Source organism: Strongylocentrotus purpuratus, unplaced genomic scaffold, assembly GCF_000002235.5.
Source record: "Strongylocentrotus purpuratus isolate Spur 01 unplaced genomic scaffold, Spur_5.0 spur5_scaffold_19, whole genome shotgun sequence".
NCBI lineage: Eukaryota > Metazoa > Echinodermata > Echinoidea > Camarodonta > Strongylocentrotidae > Strongylocentrotus > Strongylocentrotus purpuratus.
This window is the reverse complement of record NW_022145604.1, coordinates 21,330,884-21,348,763: the sequence shown is the minus strand read 5'-3', so window position 1 is coordinate 21,348,763 and position 17,880 is coordinate 21,330,884. Positions and strand designations below refer to the sequence as shown.

At 43.7% G+C, this 17,880-nt stretch overlaps 1 protein-coding gene and 1 non-coding gene across 2 annotated transcripts; one reads left to right on the top strand and one right to left on the bottom strand.

Moving 5' to 3' along the window:
- The first annotated feature begins 10,675 nt into the window (after positions 1 to 10,675).
- LOC105441503 (zinc finger protein 574-like) lies at positions 10,676 to 17,710 on the top strand. Its single transcript, XM_030989842.1, has 3 exons — positions 10,676 to 11,479; positions 12,479 to 12,517; positions 16,691 to 17,710. Exons 1-3 carry the CDS (start codon positions 10,854 to 10,856, stop codon positions 17,394 to 17,396), a joined length of 1,371 nt encoding a protein of 456 aa, XP_030845702.1. The 5' UTR covers positions 10,676 to 10,853; the 3' UTR covers positions 17,397 to 17,710.
- TRNAG-UCC lies at positions 12,358 to 12,429 on the bottom strand. Its single transcript has one exon. It is a non-coding gene; the product is annotated as a tRNA-Gly (tRNA).
- Positions 17,711 to 17,880: the final 170 nt, after the last annotated feature.

Here is a 17,880-nt window from a genome sequence, read left to right as displayed (position 1 = left end):
CCTACAAAACTACGGTTCCCTCTGCCGGAAACTGGAACAGAGGTTCGGGCCAGGGGAACAGGCGGAAACTTTTCTGACGGAGCTGAGGGCCCGGACAAGGAAATCAGGAGAAAACTTGCAAGAATTGGGACAAGCAGTACGGCGTCTTACCTCTTTGGCATACCCGGAACTGCAACGAGATGTGCATGAAAGACTAGCACGGGGACATTTTTCTGACGCAATCTCAGACCCGGAGATTAGGGCAGGGATCTTTCGCGCTCACCCAAAGAACTTAGACGAAGCCATCAGGGCAGCTATCGAGACAGAAGCATACCTTACGGCAGAGAGGCAGCGACAAGGTATTAGAAAGCCTGCAGCCAAATTCACGAGGAAAATTCAGGAAGTTATGGCAAACGAGAGCACCTATGAGGAGAGGACGCTGCCAACCCCTGAATGGGCCAAGGAGTTAGGGAAGCTGATGAGAGAACTGGCGGCCGAAAGGAGGGAACGTCTCCAAGCTGGTGGACCCGGACGAGGACGACAACAAGGGTCACCCTCCGTTTGCTTCTATTGTGGTCAAGAAGGACACTGGAAGAGGGACTGCCCGGTAAGGTCGGGAAACGGGAACGGGCCTTCCCAGCTGGCCAGGGGGAGGTCAGGGCCACCGGGCTATGGAAATCAACAAGGGAAAACGTACTAGAACATTCGGGACAAAGATTATGTGAAACAAGGAAATCGAAAACGGACACTGGACATATGGGAGCATGTAACTTAAAGACAGAGCCGATGAAAGGGTTACATATCCCAGGAAAAGTAAATGGCATTGAGACAATGTTTCTGGTAGACACTGGGTCTACCGACACAGTGATCGCAGCGGAAACATTCTATCAGATCCCAAGGAATAGAAAACCCCAACTTGATGAGGTAGCCGTGACAGTGTGCCAGGCAGATGGCAGCGATCTTAAAGTATGGGGAGTGGCGGAGATGTGGCTGACCATAGGCAAAACCAACTTCCGCCATCCAGTAATGGTAGCCGGCTTGAGTAACACTGGGATTTTGGGGATGGATTTTCTGCTTGGAACGAATAGCAAACTCGATCTGCAAAATCTCCAGCTCCAACTCGGGGAGGAAACGATTGGCTGTACAGATGTGGACGCCGAGCCTTTCTGCAACATCATTGCGTCAGAGACAATTACCATCCCGGTAGGACACGAAGCGGTAATACCGGGCCGAAAAGAAACTGAACCCAGACTCACAGGGGCAGGAATCATTGAACCGAGAGAGGCAACGAGAGATGAAGGGGTGATCACCGCTAGAACTATAGTCGACATAAACAAAGCTGTCCTTCCTGTCCGCATGCTCAATCTCTCCAACAAGCCAGCCAAAATCTACAAAGGAACGAGAGTGGGAATGATGAAACCCATACAAATGAATTGTGGCAGGATAGAGAGGGGGATTCGCAACCTCTCTCTCGAACAGAAAAGGGAGGACTATGTCGACGAACAGGTACCGGAATATCTAAAGGACTTGGCTCAACGAAGCTGTGAACATTTAGACGGTAAACAGGAAAAAGCACTGATAGCTTTGCTTAGAGAGTTTAAGGACACATTTGCCAAGTCGGACAGTGATTTGGGACGGACTGGGCTGATAAAGCATCATATACCTACGAAGGATGCCGCACCCATCAGACAACCGCCTAGGCGACTACCGAAATGGCAGCAAGCGGAGGCCGATGAGCAGGTTCGGAAGATGCTAGATCGAGGCGTCGTCGAGCCGTCATGCAGCCCATGGTCTTCCCCTGTGGTGCTGGTGAAGAAGAAGGATGGCTCAACCCGGTTCTGCGTGGACTATAGGAGGCTCAATGACGTCACGATAAAGGACGCCTACCCTATCCCACGGATTGATGACACAATACAATCATTAGCAGGCGCTAAATGGTTTAGCACCCTCGATCTGGCCAGCGGCTACTGGCAGGTCGAACTAGACGAAGAGGCCAAGGGGAAGTCGGCCTTCTCAACCAGGATGGGCCTATTCCAATGGAACGTAATGCCATTCGGACTGTGCAACGCCCCCTCAACCTTTGAGCGATTGATGGAGTCGATCTTTGCCGGTCTCCACTACGACATCATGCTGCTTTACCTGGATGACCTGATCGTCTTCGCCCCAACGGTAGAGGAGGAGTTAGTAAGGCTACGAAAAGTGTTTGAGCAGCTGAAGAATGCAGGGCTGAAGCTCAAGCCGGAGAAGTGTCATCTCTTTCAGCAGAGTGTGGCGTTCCTGGGTCACGTGGTTTCACCCGAAGGAGTTGCAACCGACCCAGCCAAGGTGAAATCAATCAGGGAATGGCCAACGCCCCAATCGGTTCGAGAGGTTAGGAGCTTCCTTGGATTGGCGTCTTACTACAGACGATACATTCAGGGCTTCGCTAACATCGCCAAACCTCTACACAAACTTACCGAGAAGAAGCGACAATATCACTGGGATGAGAGTTGTGAAAGCGCATTCAGCATGCTGAAAGAGAAGCTCACCTCCTCCCCAATCTTGGCTTACCCAACTGATGGTGACGAATTCATCCTCGACACTGACGCCAGTGACGTGGGCATAGGAGCGGTCCTGTCACAGGTACAGGAAGGCACAGAGAGGGTTGTTGGATATGCTAGCCGGTCACTCTCCAAGCCCGAGCGAAACTACTGCGTCACAAGAAGAGAACTACTGGCAGTGGTGCATTTCATTAAGTACTTCAGGCAGTACCTCTATGGACGGAAGTTCACAGTTCGAACAGATCATGGAGCACTACGCTGGCTGCTCAGCTTCAAAGAACCAGAGGGACAAGTTGCACGATGGCTACAAGTACTAGGAGAATACAACTTTGTGATCGTGCACCGCGCCGGACGGAGTCACGCCAATGCAGATGGCCTCTCTCGAATCCCTTGTCGCCAGTGTGGACGGACGGATGGGGAAGAAATAAGCCCAATCGATGAGGAGAAAGAGGAGGTGATCCCAACGGAACATCGACAGTCAGACCAGGCTACGAGGCATACTAGACTTCTTACGGCGGAACCAGGGTGGAAGAGTGAGAAGATGGCGGAAATGCAGGGACTGGACGAGTCTATACACCCGGTCCTGGAGGCGCTACTCGAACGATACCCAAAACCAAAATGGGAAAAGGTGTCTACCCACTCTCCTGCTACCAAGGCATACTGGAATGAATGGGACCGCCTAGAGACAAGGGATGGAGTCTTATATCGCAAGTGGGAATCGGAAGATGGACGACAGACTACTTTGCAAGTAGTCCTGCCAGAACAATGTCGTGAACAAGTAATGATCAGCTTACATGACTCTAAGACGGCATGTCATCTGGGTATCAGAAAGACCTTAGACAAGGTGAGAAAGAGATTCTACTGGTACGGTATGTCTATGGATGTGAAGGCCTGGTGTAAGAACTGTCAGCGGTGTGCTTCCCGGAAACCACCGGCACGAAAGAGGAAAGCGCCCTTACAACAGTACATTGTTGGGGCCCCCATGGAGAGAGTAGCAATGGATGTCCTCGGCCCCTTTCCGGAATCCTCCCAAGGAAACAAGGTCATCTTGGTAGTCGGAGACTACTTCACAAAGTGGGTGGAGGCTTACGCCATGCCGAACCAAGAAGCGGCGACTTGTGCAGAGAAGTTAGTAGGAGAGTTCTTCACTCGGTTTGGTGTCCCACGACAATTACACAGCGATCAAGGGAGGAATTTTGAGTCCTCACTATTTGCCCAGTTGTGCGAGCTGCTCGGCATAGATAAGACGCGTACGACCCCCTTCAACCCTAAATCTGACGGGATGGTCGAACGCTTCAATAGGACATTGACAGATATGCTAGCCAAACAGTTAGAGCCCAATAAGCGACAGAAAGATTGGGATGAGTACATACCCTATGCACTGATGGCATATCGCAGCTCGGTCCATGAGTCAACTGGAGTTACCCCAAACATGATGATGTTGGGGCGAGAAGTAGTCCTCCCAATCGATCTTACCGTAGAACCCACACCAGGGGATCTAAGGACTGCCTCTACCTATGCCCAGCAGCTCAGAGGGATCCTAAGAGAGACCCATCAAGCAGCAAGGGCAGCCCTCCAAACTAGTGCTGGTAAGCAAAGACACCACTATGACCAGCATCAATTTGGTAAGCCTTTCCAGGAAGGGAGCTTCGTGTGGTACTACAATTCCAACCGCACGAAAGGCCTCACACCAAAGCTACAGAGTCGATGGCAAGGCCCATTCCTGATCCTTCAAAAGTTATCAGACGTCACTTACCGAATCCAAGAGAAACCGAAAGGGAAGATGAAGGTCGTCCACTCAGATAAGCTGAAGGAATACGATGGCCCGGAACTACCTACATGGACCAACAGCATCGAAGAAGATGTGGAAGGAGAGGAAACTAACGCAGGTGCAAAGGAAAGCTCAGAGATTATACCCGAGACAAGCAGCACCCAAGAAGACACGGTCCAAAGGAAAGAAGTCGAGGCCACTAACTTCTTTGATGCGACAAGGGAAGAGGACAATTTGGTGGCAGAAGGGAGCGCACCGAAGCCGAAACCCAGGAGGTCAAATCCGAGATACAACTTAAGAAGGGATATCAGACCTCCCAAGCACTCCCCGTGGGCCTAGACAATGGCAGAGAAGGAAAACAGAAGGCCCACGAGACGGGTTCATCAATTCCTATCAGATGTCCTGCTGATTATGGCCACTGAACCAAGACTAGAGTGCTTGAGAGTCCGTACCCGGCAACGGGGATACAGCACAGTCTTGGGTGGACATTGTTTGTGGGACTCTTGTAAGAAGAAGGGCTAAAATTAATAAACAAGGAAGGGAAGACGTATAATTAAATTAAAAAGGAAGGAGATTGTCCCTTTAACAAGCACTAATGTTAAGGAAAAGAAAGGATGCGTTAACATGACTTGGGCTAAGTAGCGGCCCCTGTCCCGATGTTAAGCTGTTGAGGTGGTAGTACGGATGGCAAAGCTCAATTTATCCGTCTGATCACTGGAATGATTATGTTTGGAAGATAGGAAATTAAAAGTATTCCAAAGTTAATGATGTCCGAGTCATAGTAAAGAATTATAAAAAAAAGAAAGAAATAACCATTCGGCTAACTATTCCTTTTAGATAACCAATCGAGATGTCGGATGAGGTAGATACCCGCTCACTTCTTATGACCTCTGGATCTATCCTGGCTGTAGTTTTCGTCGTCGGAATGGGCCTGGCACTTCAGCAGTTCCACCTAGGACGAAACCTAATACGGATGCTCGACGATATTTGGGGTGCCCTCGTACTCCTGGCACAACTAACCAATGAACATGGAGACAGACAGGCTAGGAGACGTTCCAGGCTCCCCTGTGATACAATATCTGAAGAACTCCCCTCACCCCCAACTAGTCCACCGCTGAGTCCTATTCACGAACAATTAAGTATGCGCCCTGGACCGTCAACGTCCGATGGAGAATATGTCGAGATGAACGACCAACTTTCCCCAACGTACGAGGTGCCTCGGGCAGGAAACCATCCTGCCCAAGAAGCCGAGACGGCGTTGTAAATACAAAAGGACTTATCATAAACAGTTATATGGACACTCCCGCCGAACAGAACAGTTATATGCAAATTAGGAATGACCCCCTTTCCCAGACATGCCAGAGAAAGCCCTTGAGTCAACATCCCAAACGGAGTCAACACCAATTTCAAGGACTATCAATCACCCCTACCCACGGTCACTGCCCCACTAATCCCCCAGCATTTATTAGCTCTGGACCTTTTAATGATGCTCTATGTCTCCAACTGATTACCCCTAAAGACAATGCGAACACTTATATGAAACCCTATATGTTTACCTCTACAGACCTGGTGATCTGCATTTACTACCTCGCACCTCGAACTGAGCAGTCCTACCTCCCCAAATATATTACTATACAATATGGAGTCATTACAGTGCCCGAAATGCTCAAGGACTTATCCATCGACGAAATCGCTCCAGAGGCACCAAAGGGAGAGGCACGGTCCTGGCCTGGAGTTCAGCTGCAGAAGGTGCTCGAACACATATTCCAAGAGGTGGAACCTGAGCAGCCATTATAGGGATAATCACCCGGAGCATGTCAATGAAGCAGAGGCAATACCTGGCCTCAGCACCAAGGAGGCGGTACGCACTGATACCGCGGGAAAATCAAAAAGAGCACCCAGAGAAGAGGACACCGCACCTAAAAGAAGGAGAGAAGAAGCTGCTGGGAGCTCGAAACAAAGTCCGACCAGGAAGAAAATTTCATCAGGCCGGCAGGCAGCGGGGTCGGGGGGTGGAACCCCCACACAAGACGAATTAGCCCCAGATCCCAGAGAAAGTGCAAAACCAGCAGCTCAGAAGCGGGCGGAAGGCCCGATAAAGTCCGATCAAACAGTCCGCGTCGAAGAAAAACAGGAGAGTGACAGCGAGAGTAGTGGCCGTTCCTCCAGTGGCAAGGGGGCGAAGTTGGCTAGCCTGCCGGAACTTATGGAGCATCTCTCGGACAGTAGCGACGAGGAGGAGGAGTGGGGTCGTCAATCATCCACGGGAAGTGTGCTGCCTGGAGCACTCGATTATGACTCAAGAAAACTACCACTGTTTGGACCCCTCTCACTCCACGCGGTGGTCAACAACCACTGCGTGGAAATCATCGAAAAAACATGGCAGGAAACATTTAACAAAAAGGGCCAGCTACGTCGCCGACTCACCTTCAACAGACACTATACCCTCAAAGGCATCAACGGAGAGGGTTTAAAAAGATTCAAAGCTATGACGGAACGAGGAGAACTTTAATCAGGAGAGACCTTTTTCTAAACTTTTACTTTATGTATAATGTGTGCCTTTAGATTTCATAGCAGTCCTAGGATAGAGTATGTGCACCTTTATGTGAGTATATTATGCCTACTAGTATAGATATTGTTAATAGGTAGATGGTTAATCATTATCGCCGTTTTTTTGTGTTAAGCTCTATTCTATTCTTATTCTCCTATCCCTTCTACCCTTGCCACTCCTTCGAGGCCTTTCCGAGAAATCTATCACGCTCCCAGCGTACTATCCTCCTACCTTCCACTGCATCTAATTAGCAGTAGCACCTTTTCAAACGCTATTTACTCCAAGTCAACTTTTCTGTCACTCTGTCATTTCTCTGCAGCCTATACCTATAAGCAGTCTATTCTTCCTTCCCTTCCCAGAACTTTCCTATCACTCTTATTCCTTCATACTGCATTCTACCTTGCAGCCTACACTTTCTTTTAGAATTAGTACAACAAACAATATTATGTTACTTAAGATATGCACTTTTACATTATATAGCTGTGATAAACTTTTAGTTACATTTTTTAAAGATTAATAATTGTTTGTAGGAGTTAGAAGGTATTAAGAACATTTTGCGAATGTTGTAATATTAGGTGTTTTATAGTTTTTGATAGAAGTAACGTAGGATTTCAGTTTCAGTAGTCCTCAAATATACGAGGTCGGGGTCAATGTTGGAAGGGAATCGAAGTTGGATATTAAATTGAAGTACAATTTTAATGGTCGTTTTTAGCTTTTATGTCACGTACAGTATTTGGAAAGGTTTTCCTGTTATAGGCAAAATCGAGTTAAGTTTGATGTTAGAATAATTGTGCACCGTTTTCACTTAGCTGCACTCTATTGAAGTAAGATTTTTATGTATAGAGTTTTATATTAGTTAAGGCGTAGCTACTTCGATCCCGGAGTATCGAGCTGGGAAGGGGGCTGTGTGACGAAATGGCACTTTAAGTAGGCCCTCTTACGAGGGTAGAAGAACAACTATTATTCTATTTCCATTTAACCCATTTACCCTCAAACATCCACTCTACTACTCATATCTCTAATGGGCATAAACCCGAGGGAGAGTAGAGGGTTAAATAATCTCTTTTAACTTCACTGACAAATTCCAGACAATGAAAGCCTGTGCCTATTTCTAGTAACCCCTTTCATGCCACACAGCCCTGCTCCCAGCCTCAGGTCATGTAATATTGTAGTATAAGCAAGGGATGGGTTAAAGTATACTATTATAGTCGAAGGGATCTTAAGACAAGGAAGGCTGTGACGAGGTCCGGCCTAATTACACTATTTTCAGCCCTGTTGTTTATATAGGAGAGATTAGTTGCACTCGCTTAGTACAGCTCCTTATGGGAAAGTCATACTAAAATGTATATAATATGTAATAGGCAGAAGTAACTATTTTGCAAACCTGATGTGTTCTCATGCTTTGGAGGATATAGGGGCTTGCTGGAAGGGTATAAATAAGGTAGAATTTTAGCTAAGAAGGCAGTTAGACACTCAGAAGCAGAAAGGAGGAGAACCGAGCCATATCTAAAATAATCGCAGAGACTGAGAAGCCAGGCACCCCAACTTATAGGTACAAGCTATACCATCTCGGGGATGAGGGGGGAGACGGCGGATCTGGAGGCAGCGGCCCAATCTAGTCAACACCTACAGTGAAGCTACACCTTGGTTTGGTATGCAATGTACAGGGAGGAGTCCGCGGGGTACCTGGCTGCAGAGTAAATCTCGCAGTTCAGTTCCCTCGTTGTGTCTCTATAACGAAAACCTGTCATTCCTACTGTTCGGCCTCGGTGTTTGCTAACTGTGTGTTGATGTTGACGTTGGTTGCCACTGTCGCCGGTCATCCTCCCAGTCTCCTCCCTCTGCCGTTATGGGTACGCAGTCTCAATCTCCAAAAAGGGTTAAGCCGGGGTCCAAATAAACTTAGTGAATATTAAGGGAGGCTACACCGTGGTCCAATCGGCAGGTGATGAACAGGGGAGATCGACCATGGGGTATCTGACTGCAGAGTAAATCTCGCGGTATCAGTTCCCTGTCCCTCATACCTGTCATCCCTCCTTGGCCTCGGGGTTTGCTCAGTTGTATATATACCACATAGAATACATAGGGGCATAGTTAGGGAAACGTTACTCAAGCTAAAGCGGGGCGTGTAGCTTACACTCATAGGGTGAGGATGGTGTGCAGAGAGAGGCTTAAGAGGAAACTTGTTTGCAGAGTTGAGCTCGCATATAACAGTTCCCCTTCCTTCTCCCCTGCTTACTCCTTTCTCCGTGGTGTTTGTTGAACCGCCCCAGCCGATAAAGATTAATTAGAGACTATAGGGACCTTATCTAAATTACACAAGGGTTAAGCTTTCATTCGGGAGTTGGGGTACTATGAACTAATTAATGCAGGGTATAGCTTGTTTACAGAGTAAAGCTCGTATAACAGTCCCCCCTAGCTTCTGGTTCATCTGGTCCCCTCCCCTCTATGTTTATTTCCCAGTCTCAATCAAAGGGATTAGTAAGGATTAGTGACAGTTATATACTGTTTTGGGTCAAGGGTTATATAGTCCACAACATTGGGTGCCTGTGCTCACTCCAGTTCTCTCAGTATGCTTTATCACTTTTCGAACTTAGGATCTTAATGTAGCGGGCACTGCGATGCCCATGAATTAATAAGTTGTATTGAAGATGTTATGTTATTATATGTGTTAGTATATAGCGATGGATATAAAAGTTGGATGTATGCATTACACAAATAAAAGGGAAGCTTTTAGGCTCCAATCTATAGTTGCACCGTAAATCTGGCTCTCAGTACCCTCATTGCAGAGTAATATATCAAGTCGTGTATAGTTCAATAATCTCCGGCCCACTGTTGCTTTACGGACCGCTCGCTACCACGAAAAGGAGAGAGGAAGTGTGTGAGAAGAGAGACATGAGAACGAGGGAACGAGATGGGGCACAGTATTAAAACTAACCCCAGTGACTTTACCACAAAATAAGACCGCCCTCTCATGTCCCAAATCAACATCTTCACCACCCAGTCTCACACATAACCCCCAACCCGTTTTCCGCCACAATATGATGAAGTCTCAACAATAACAAAAACAAAACAAGAATACAAAATGTATTCCACAATGGTTTGTAATAAGCTCCGAAGTGTATTATACAATAAGTCTGGTAAAGTGGACGAACCGATGAAAATGTAAGACCTTTTTTGGGGTCGGATGGAAATTGAATGAACAAATGACATCGAATTACATTACTGGCATCTTTTATAATAAACTGTTATCTCTCATTGACATTGTGTCTATGTCGCGCTATTTTTTGTTATACGGTTGTACACTTTAGATTGTCATGTTGGGCAAACCTGACCGAAAACTTTACTGTGATCAGATTTTAATTGAGATTTCTAAAAAATAAGAATATAACAAGGAGTATTGAACGTTCACCCGGCACGTTACATAATAATAATTTCTTCATGACAAAGAATTCAATTATAGTCCGCGATCATAGATCATTGAAAAGGAGTGTGTGTGTGTATTTGGTTTTTTACAGACGTGTATCAATCAGATATGATTATTTACGTCTGGGGACCGACCTTTAACGTCACCATCCGAAAGACGTGACTCAGTTTCGAACCTGCGTCCTCGGCTGAATCAGTTTGTAACTTCCACTGTTAGCTGGATTACAGGCGCACGCCACAACGCCTAGTTGAGGCACGTTAGAAGCTTTTGTTTCGCGCGTTGATAGTGGGCGGCGTCAAAAGACTGAATTTTCTATAGCGCTAATAAATCCTCGTCTCTGATTGGTCCGTTTCAGCAGCCTGTCATCACGCGGCACCTACCGGGCAAACTCTCGACCAATCACTGACTGAATGAGATTACCGAGTGTGAATGTAATCAAATAAATACAAGGTAAAATACACACTAACACCATTCTGACTCTTGACTGCTAATCGAGGAAGGCGCATTTATCGGTTCAACTTTTGGAAATTACCTTTGTCACTATTTGTACTACGATAAGGTTCTCAGCAATCATAGTTTACCGCAATGCAGATCCCTGTCGAGATACACGAGCCCGACTTCAGCAGGGCCATCGCCTCCGTCATCTGGGCTCGACATCGTCGACAACCAACCTTGAACATCTTTAACTGCCATGTCTCGAACTGTCCCCTCTGCCAGGCTACAAGAGCTCCTGATAGGTCTCCGGTGGAGTGCAAGAGGGCGTCACAAGCGCAGGAGGTGAAGGCCCCTGGAACTGATCAACCCTCAGTCGTCAACTGGTTGATACCGTCGTCGACGCCCACGCCGAGCCTCGAAGCGGTTCGTAAGAGAGCTTCGTCACGGACGCCATCCCCGCCGAGGAACCGAAGCACCCCGTCACCTCCGCCTTCGCCCGATCACCGTTTCAAGTGTCGATCATGTCCCAAGTCGTTCGCCAAGAAGACACATCTTCGCATTCATCGTCGGATTCACAACGGACGCCATGTTTATTGCTGCCAATACTGCCCGATGGTCTTAGCTTGTTCGTCTCAGTTGATCAGGCATCGTCGCGTTCACACCGGAGAGCGGCCGTATCGATGTTCGTTCGACGGATGTAAAAGAGACTTCACATGCCGCAGCAGCCTCAACAGACACTACAAGATGCATTTCCCGGTGGCAGGCTTGAAAGGATAGCCCTTAGCTGACGAGACGTGACCAGACAGTATATCAGAACTCATATTCTTAACTTCAATTGTCGAACTCATGAGGATTATTTCGTGCAATTCAAGTTCTTATTAGATGATGCTCCATGTTTGGGCAGTATATTCAATTTGTTTATGTTTCATGAATCTGAATAAATCCGTTTTCAACTTTAAATACTCTGAGCTTGTTTATTGTGTTTTTTTGTATGTCGTAATTAACACCAAATGAGAGGAAAAGAAGAAAGATGTTGAATGACACCTTAAAAATAAGAACGGTCGATACTTTCGAAAAACCATCTTTATAAATATGGGAACAATACAGTTACGTATTATGATATTGAAAATGACCCTTGCGTTGATGGAAGTGGTTACGACCATGTTACCACAACTAAAGCTGTAGAGTGAAAGTAAATAATTTTACTTTGTGAAAAGCCTTATGTTTATTGTTGAATATAATGTGAAAATACGAATGGAGCGATATTTAAAAAGAGAAAGAAGAGATGGAAAGATAATTGAGAAAGATAGAATAGTTCGCATTACAGAGTGAGATACATATAAAGTAATGTATTACGGGAGGGAAATATGGACATTGAAAAGCAAGAGAGCGCGGGAGAGATGGGGAAAGAAAGATGTGAGATTTAGAAGGGGTATGATAGAACGGCAGGGACATACAAAAGAAAGAGAGAAAAACAGAAATGAGGAAGAGAGAGAGAGAGAGAGAGAGAGAAAGGGTGTCAGACCTACAATAAAAATGTGCTCGCTTCTTAGGTGATGATATTATTATTTAACGCATTTGTTAATTACTTGCTATTCTTGAGAATATTCTACTTCAACAAAATAATAAAAAAAGAAAGAAAAAAATATATATGTGCGTTGGCCGGGAATCGAACCCGGATCAATTGCTTGGAAGGCAACTATGCTAACCATTATACCACCAACGCTTTACACGAAATTGAAGGGAATTTGTTGACCCATGTTCTTGTCTTGTAGCGGGGATTCTGACGTTTCCAGGGTAACGGGAGACTTTTGGCTAGATTAACCCTTTCTTCCCTAACTGTGACTCGGGTAAAAAAAAAAAAAAAGAACATACTGTGGAGTCGATGGCAATTAAGAATAAGGAGGGAGGGGCATGGGAATACAAACACACACAATAAAAACAAACAAAACAGCGAACAAAACCACATATTACTATCAAGGACACTTAAGATATATATTTCTTGGAATATAAATGGTCACATAAGATTAGAAACAGCTGACTGTGAGCTAAAAAAAAAATAAAGAAGAAAAAGGCATATAATATAAGCTTTTCTTATCCATTGTACGTAATACATTATTGTTGAGAAAATAATCTTGTTTAGGGCAATATCATTTTTGTGGCTAAATTATGTATTCTGCTAAATGCTTTCTACCTCTTCTTAAAATCTGTTTATACCAAGCCCACAAAGCTCCTGTTTGCAATGAATTGATGTATTTTGTATATCATTTCATATTGAGGATTCACAACACTATATCGTTATCATTTAAGACTGGACATAATATACCTGTAGTGCCATGTAAATAATCGACAATGGTATCCTAATTCATTACACAATAATACATCTCATGTGTCTATGTGTAAGGCATTAAACGACCATTTACTTGAGTGCAGTTTGGCATAAGTTTATTCTAAGTGTATTAAATGCCACGTCAACAAAGTTGCCACGTAAGCCACGGAAGCCGTCAAATCCCGGTATCCGAGCATCAGCATTAAATACAACAGTATGGGGCAAAACTATACTGACGGTGAAGTTCTTTCCATCTCTCCCTTTTTGTATCTATCTCTCTCTCTCTCTCTCTCTTTGTCTCTCCATCTATAAATTCATTCTCACTCTCCTCATTTCTCTTGCTCTTCTCTTTCAATCTCTCTCTTATTTCTTGTATCAATAACAAAATTAGAAATAACATATATTTATTTATTTATTTAATATAGTTTTATGTTAACAGGGTGGTCTCATTCAAGTTCATTTCTGAACCTGCTCTCCCAGAGAGCCCTGCATTCACATCGAAACATGTACAATAATAACATGAATTCAAAACATACATACAAAGGTAAAATATACATGGTATATACAATAATTAAACATAGGTAACGAAAAACACGCTTTAACAATTATAAGGAAAAAAATACAACTATCAAATTGAGAAAACTAGATGAATGAAATGTCAAATTAACGTGAAAACATGTTTACAAGGGAAACTGACAATTTTAAATGTCAAATTCTAAGTATATTTCCATGGACAGTATTCTTATCCCAGACGATCGACAAAACAGCGAGGGAGAGATATTTAATGAAAGAGAGAGAGAGAGAGAGAGAGAGAGAGAGATGGACAGGGACAACAAAGGGGGGGGGGGGGGGCAGAGAGGGAGATGGCGAAATACATTGCTTTGCAAAGGTTTTGTTGTCGATCGTTTGGGATAAGAATGCTGTCCATATAGGCCTCAGTGAAAATAAACTTAGAATAATATAGATATATGTAAGTTATAATTTTGTTATCAATTTATTGGGATATTCAGTTCAAGGAGCTGTCTGAGTTCAGTGTTTTTAACAACAGCTCTTTAGATTGAAAACAATGTTTTGTTTCTTAATCCGTCTTCCCGCCTCCCTTTAAAAAGGTGTAAACGGTTATCGAGCCATGATTGGTCAAGAGTTCTTCCGTGAAAAGATCAAAGTCCAGTCTATTGTATAAGCCGCTCTCATTATAAACCTTGCGTCTTGCACTGATGACGTAACAAAGAATACGATGACGAAAGAAAGAACTTACCGAAGTACACGCCACCGCCAGTGCAGGATGCGTCTTCAATACCTGTTTCAGTGTTATGAATGGAAACGGTTGAAAAGGACGGTGATATACTCATAGTATACTCATCAAAGGAATCTGCTTTTGTTTATCATCGAAGTCGTGAATTTTGTGGGTACATTTATGTTAGCTACATTGTATAACACATATGAGTTAATTGTTACCAAAAGTGAAAAGATATACAATGAACAAACATGTCTATACGAAATGATATAATCATATACTAAATCACTCAAAAAACAGACAGACAGACAAACAACAAAATAATCATATAAATAATCAACAGACAAATGATAATCTTCTCTTAAAAAGATGGGTGTTAATATGATCATGACATAAATAAAAAATGCACACAAATTGATAGGCCGAGGTTTCACTACATAGAATAACAGTATTATTGGATATCCCTTTCTTGTGTATGTCAGAAACCCCCAATTATAATAATTATTCAATTTGTTTGCATCATTTTATAACAAATTAGTATGGTAGAGAAAAGGTCGTTCAACCCTTTAATAAAACGTTATTCCGCTCAATCCTACAATCAACAGCAATTGTGATCAAAACCTATTGTCGCGTCACTAACTGGGCGTTTTCTCAAGCTGTGATTGGTCGAGAGTTTGTCGGCTGACTAGAAAGTACATTCTATTATGACGCTATTGGTCAGCCACTTTAAATTGACCATTCATTGGTGACGTAACAATGGCATATGATTGATTACAGGTGCCCCGCATCGCGGCTCTCGGTCAAAGGCAGAAACATCATTGAGAATATAATTCAGCGATATACCCATAACAAGAAAAACAGGGAATTGTTTTGCTAAATAAGAGTCTGATTTCTGTTCTTCTTCGTAACCCAAGTTTCTCAAATGAATCGCATTTCAAGCAAATTAATCTCGATGAGAGTTTTTTTCGACGAGCACCACTTAAGATGAGCACAGAATTGCATCACTGAATCTTGATTCATCGATTTTCCTTCACCTATGTTCCAAAAGTTATTTTGGGGGTTATATACTCGATGAATTGTATTTGTTTCAGATTCATGTATTTAATCAATCTTGTTCATTGTGCTTTTTTAGTATTATTTGCGACATGAGAAATAAAATGGAACTGGTTTATCTCTATAACTACACAATTAAGTAAATTGTGCTGGCTCGCAGTTATTTCAAAGATTAATCTAAAGTCTGATTGATATGATGAAGTCTCAAAACAAAAACAAACAATGAAAAAAAAACAAAAAAAAACACATAATTATTCCGCACTTGTTTGTAATAAGCTCCGAAGTGTAATATACAATAAGTCTGGACAATCTGATGAAAATGTAATAGCCTACCTATACTATGATACATAAATATCATTATATTCAGATTACCGGTATAAGATATTGAATAGTAACTTTATTTTGCTCGGATGGAAAATGAATGAACAAATGTCATTGAATGGCATTACTGGCACTTTTATATTAAACTGTTATCTCTCATTGACATTCTGTTTACGTTGCGCTAATTTTTTTTGGGAATACGAGTTTACACTTTAGATTGTCATGTTGGGCAAACCTGACTGAAAAATTTACTGTGATCAGATTTTAATTGAGATTTCTAAAAAAATACGAATATAACAAAGAGTATCGAATGTTCACCCGGCACTTTACATAATAGTTATTCCTTCCAGACAAAGAATTCAATTATAATCCGTGTTCATAGATCGTTGAAAAGGAGAGGCACCTTATAAGCTATTGTTGCGCGCGTTGATAGTGGGCGGCGACAAAAGACTGAAATTTCTATAGCGATAATTAGTCCTCCTCTCTTATTGGTCCGTTTCAACAGCCTTTCATCACGCGGCACCTACTGGGCAAACTCTCGACCAATCACTGCCTGCAATAGATTACCGAGTATGAATGTAATCAAATAAATACAAGGTAAAAGTGACACAAAATACCATTCTGACTCTTGACTGCTAATCGAGGAAGGCATATTTACCGGTTCAACTCTTTGGAAAATCTTTGTAAAATACCTTTGTCACTGTTTGTACTACAATAAGGATCTCACCCATAGCCTACATGGAGTAAGTATTGAATTTGACATTTTTCACCATTCCTTTCATATTTCTAACCCACTAAATATTATAGCGTTTAAAACAGAATGACACAGCTTGACAGGTCAGGATAGTTTTTCGGTGAAACACTTGTCTCATCTAAGTTAAAGCAGGTTTTGTTTTTGATTGAATTTCTTGTTTTTCCTTCAGAGAGTATTGTTTGAAAGCAAAGAAACAACCCTTGTTCTTCTTTTGGTTTAATGGTTAATGAATTTCTCTGCTGACATGACGTGTAATCATATCGTAATTTTCTATTCTCTTTTTTCCCTTTCAGGTCGACTCCTCTCCTCGCCAACCCTCTGCGGGCCACTCCACCCGTATTCTTTCCGGTGCCCGGGAGTGCCGCCATGCCAATCCCTGTCGAGATACACGAACCCGACTTCAACAAGGCCATCGCCTCCGTCATCTGGGCTCGACATCATCGACAAAAAACCTCGAGCATCTTTAACTGCCATGTCTCGAACTGTCCCCTCTGCCAGGTTACAAGAGCTCCTGATAGACCTTCGGTGGAGGGCAAGAGGAGGTCACAACCGCAACAGTTGAAGGCGCCTGGCGCTGATCGACCCTCAGTAGTCAACTGGTTGATACCGACGTCGATGCCCACGCCGAGCTTCGTATCAGATCGTACGAGAGCTTCGTCACGGACGCCATCCCCGACGAGGAAGCGATTCGCCCCGTCACCGCCACCTTCGCCCGATCACCGTTTTCAGTGTCCATCATGCCCCGAGTCGTTCGCCAAGAAGATACATCTTCGCATTCATCGCCGCGTTCATAATGGTCATCCTGTTTACTGCTGCCAGGACTGCCCGATGGTCTTAGCTTGTCCGTCTGACCTGATCAGGCATCGTCGCGTTCACACCGGAGAGCGGCCGTATCGATGTTCGTTCGAGGGATGTGAAAAAGACTTCACACGCCGCAGCAGCCTCAACACACACTACAAGATGCATTTCCCGGTGGCTGACTTGAGTCTGAGAGGATAGCCGCCTAGCTGACAAGTCTGTACTATAGACTATATCAGAACACATACAAATTGCGATGTCTACTACACTACTTCAATTGTCGAACTCATGAGGATCATTTCGTGCAATTCAAGTTCTTATTAGATGATGCTCCATGTATGGGCAGAATATTCAGTGTTTTATGTTGCAATAATCTGAATAAATGCGTTTTTAAATTAAATCACTTTGAGCTTGTTTATCTTGTGTTTTGTCTTATTGTTTGTCGTATTTAACACAAATTGGGAGGAAAAGAAGAAAGATGTCGAAGAATGACACCTTAGAAATAAACACGGTACTTAGAAAAAAAAATCAAAGGCAATTTCAATAGCTTTCTCTTTACGTTATAGGATATTGAAAATGACCCTTGTTGATTTGTTGGAAGTGGTTAGAATCATGTTACCATAACTAGAGCTGTTGAGTGAAGGTAAATCATTTTACTTTGTAAAAAGGCTTATGTACATTGTTA

What these genes read in the sequence shown, in the direction of transcription:
- LOC105441503 (XM_030989842.1), top strand. Translation starts at nt 10,854, where the DNA reads ATGCAGATCCCTGTCGAGATACACGAGCCCGACTTCAGCAGGGCCATC. An exon ending in GTGGCAGGCTTGAAAGGATA is followed by an intron (nt 11,480 to 12,478) that starts GCCCTTAGCTGA and finishes CTTGTCTTGTAG; the next exon opens with CGGGGATTCTGACGTTTCCA. An exon ending in AGGGTAACGGGAGACTTTTG is followed by an intron (nt 12,518 to 16,690) that starts GCTAGATTAACC and finishes TTTCCCTTTCAG; the next exon opens with GTCGACTCCTCTCCTCGCCA.